This window comes from Haplochromis burtoni, unplaced genomic scaffold (assembly GCF_018398535.1).
Source record: "Haplochromis burtoni strain Fernald_Lab_line unplaced genomic scaffold, NCSU_Asbu1 Contig_349, whole genome shotgun sequence".
Lineage (NCBI taxonomy): Eukaryota > Metazoa > Chordata > Actinopteri > Cichliformes > Cichlidae > Haplochromis > Haplochromis burtoni.
In genome coordinates this window covers 102,231-105,369 of record NW_024582710.1, presented here as the reverse complement: position 1 = coordinate 105,369, position 3,139 = coordinate 102,231, and the positions used below count along the sequence as shown (strand labels likewise).

At 36.8% G+C, this 3,139-nt stretch overlaps 1 protein-coding gene across 4 annotated transcripts in view; it reads left to right on the top strand.

Annotated features, from left to right (window-relative positions):
- LOC102294511 (serine/threonine-protein kinase BRSK2) overlaps window positions 1–3,139 on the top strand; it is a 37,815-nt gene that overhangs the window by 16,759 nt on the left and 17,917 nt on the right. For all 4 annotated transcript variants that reach the window (XM_014340306.2, XM_014340305.2, XM_005942976.2 and 1 more), the window contains 3 exons: window positions 1,640–1,737; window positions 1,898–2,048; window positions 2,175–2,235. In XM_014340306.2, coding sequence (XP_014195792.1) covers window positions 1,640–1,737; window positions 1,898–2,048; window positions 2,175–2,235 — 310 coding nt within the window. The remainder of the gene's footprint in view (window positions 1–1,639; window positions 1,738–1,897; window positions 2,049–2,174; window positions 2,236–3,139) is intronic.

Sequence of the window (3,139 nt, the reverse complement as noted above, 5' to 3'; positions counted from 1 at the left end):
ATACTTTGGTGTCACGGTTCGATATTTTTTCGATACAAAAAAAATGTTCATGCCTTTTTAATTTGTCATTTATTAAAATTATAAATATATATTTTAACTCAAAAGTACAGTTTTTAAATTTAACCCTAACCCTTGTGCATGTTTTTTATTTTGACAGCGAATGCGCACCTGCGGACCACTTATGTGCAGCCCTGGTTATTTAGCTCGTCATATTGCAGCCACAGAAATTCTTTTGTCCATGAAACCATAAAGCTGCACTTTCTTTTTGCCTTATAGTCTGATTTGTCATAACTTTGAACGGTTCAATATCGATACGAATATCGTTGCACCCCTACTTAAAACCTGCAACAATTGCAACATCATGGGATATATGACAGTTTAATGTCTGTGATATAGAGTAACAGAAACAAGAATTGGTAGCCTGGACAGTTAATCTATTTCCTGAATATTCACTTAAGAAAATTCAAAAAGTACATTTTCAAATGTCCTTCGAAGGTCGCCGCTATGAGTGGAGTGGCTCTGCACATAGTGTGAATCATTTGTTCTTTATTTTAGCCATTTAAGCTCCCTTTCTGTTGCCAACTTTCTTCTGATTGGCTGCCCCTTGGAAGGGTTTGAATAGCAGGTGGGCAGGACGGCTTTGGTTACAGTTGGAGGAGAATTAAAGGTGACGTGATTTGAAAGAGTCCTTAATCTGATCTCTAAACTTTTTTTCTGATTTAGTATATTTCAGTTGCAAGTATTAATAATTTTAGGGGAAAAAGCCACAAAATAACAATAAGAGTAAAAGTGAAAAGGAGCAAAGTGCAATTATTTATATAGAGAAACCATCAGAAAATCCTCTTAGACGCATATATAATTATCCAGCTGTGCAGTCCTTAGCTTTATGAAACATGTCTGCAGTGCAAAATAATTCGTATTCTTATCCTTATTATATCCTGGCTCTTTTACTTGCCACAGCAGGAGGAGCAGTTTTTCATACTACAAGCATGCAGACAGGGTTAGCAACCACTGTAGCAGAGGCGCTAGCAGCTAGCTGATCCATGTGGCAGCAACATGACTTCCAAAACTGCTAATGTTTGTAATAACTTGTTAATTTGTTGCCTCACCTTCAAATAATTCACAAAGGCAGGTTTAGAGTTGACACTGAACTTTGTTGACATGAACAATGAATACTTACTTTCCCCAATCAGGAAGTGACCCAAAGCAAGCAAAAAAAGTTAGCTAGTAGTGTGTCTACTTTATTTAGACATTATGCATCAAAATGTACTTACTGTATGACCAAGTTACTCTAATACATGTTTTTTTTTTTCACATATAGATATTAGATTCAGCAAAAGATGACCACTTTCTCTCAGTTATATAGTTTGCTACCTAGCCAGCTAGCTAGACATAGATACAGGTAGGTTAAAAAAGTCATTTCTTTTTAATGACCACTAGCACACAATCCTGCAAAAACACTTCAGGTACTGTAGAACTTTAACTAGCAATCCATGAAAGCAAACAAAGACATCATCGTCTTGCACGTCTTTTTTAACATCTTTGTAAAGTCTTTATGATGACCAAAGACTGACCTTTCGGCTGTTACATTTTTTTCCCCCAGCATTTAATTTCTGCCTTACTACGCTTGTTTCTGCAGGGAGAACCAGGAAAAGATGATCTACTACCTCCTGTTGGACAGGAAAGAGCGATACCCCAGCTGTGAGGACGAGGATCTGCCACCAAGGAATGACATAGGTGAGATCGTCCTGACCTTAAAAAAATAAGATGTAAAGCTCTAAATGTATATGTTAACCTTCATTCATGCTACTATTTATTCTTGAAAATGTCCAGAGATGTTTTTAATTATTTCTTGCATTTCCATTTCAATTAATTCACAAATATTTTTGTTTCGCAGACCCACCCAGGAAGCGTGTTGACTCCCCCATGCTGAATCGTTATGGCCGCAGTCGTCCAGAGAGGAAGAGTTTAGAGGTCCTCAGTGTCACAGAACAGGTTTCTCCCACCCCGCCTCGCAGGGCCCTGGACACTAATGCATACAGCCAGAGGTACTAACTGTTTAAAACTACAAGTGAGAACAAAGTGTTCAGCTTTGGAAGAGATTAGAGCTACAAACTGCCAGAATATTTTTTTGATGATTGAGCGTATGTGTTACTTGCTGCTGTCTTTGAAAGGTCTCGTTCAGTCAGTGGGGCCTCCACAGGTCTGTCCTCCAGTCCTCTTAGCAGTCCCAGGGTAAGAACTTCACCCTATATTGTTTCTGTGTGGATCTCGGTGGCTAGGTTTAGGCAATTTTTCTGTTTAGTTGTTTTAAATGTTTTAAACATAGTCCATATAACCAACCTATATCTATTCAGAATACATATGCTGTATTTTATATTATTTGACAACATGATTGTGTAAAAGTATAGGAGTGGCACAGACTGTTACAGTTCATTTGTAATGTGCACCCATGTGACAGAGTCTTTATACAGTTATTGTTTTTGTAAGGACACTAAGCTACAGCTCATCTTCATTACTCTCTCAGATTTGATACAGTGTGACTTGCTAACAGGTGTACAGTTTCTCAGTTTTATTGTATTAGCTACATATGCTAATGTAGAGCTCCGCAGATTTGCTGTTATTGTTTATGAGCACTACAACGAAGAGTTAACTTTTTAAACGATAAACCATTAGCATAAAGCTAGTAGAGCCAGAAAGTTAGCTTAGCTGGACACAAAGACTGTACATAATGAGCTGCTGGAAATATCAACTAGCAGACCAAGTGTGGATTCTTCCACAGCAGGAATGTTTCCATTTCCATATCTTTTGCTAAAAACTGAATTTCTAAAGTAACAGTAGTGTGAGGCTGTGTTTGGATTCAGATGGTTATTTAAAGACACACAAACACATACAAAAACATTATTCTTTGCCCAAAATACATTTAATAAAATGTAACTGCAATATACAAAATCACAGGTCCAATAATTAATCATTTAGGAATTTATCAATGGAATGTTTATTTAATGTATAATTTCATGGAAAACTTACATTTTGGTAGTTAATAGTATTATTAATATATCATTAAATATCATTCTCACGTGCTTTTCTGCAAGGTAGTGTGTTGTAGCGTGGTACCAGTAAAACACAAATAGTGTGT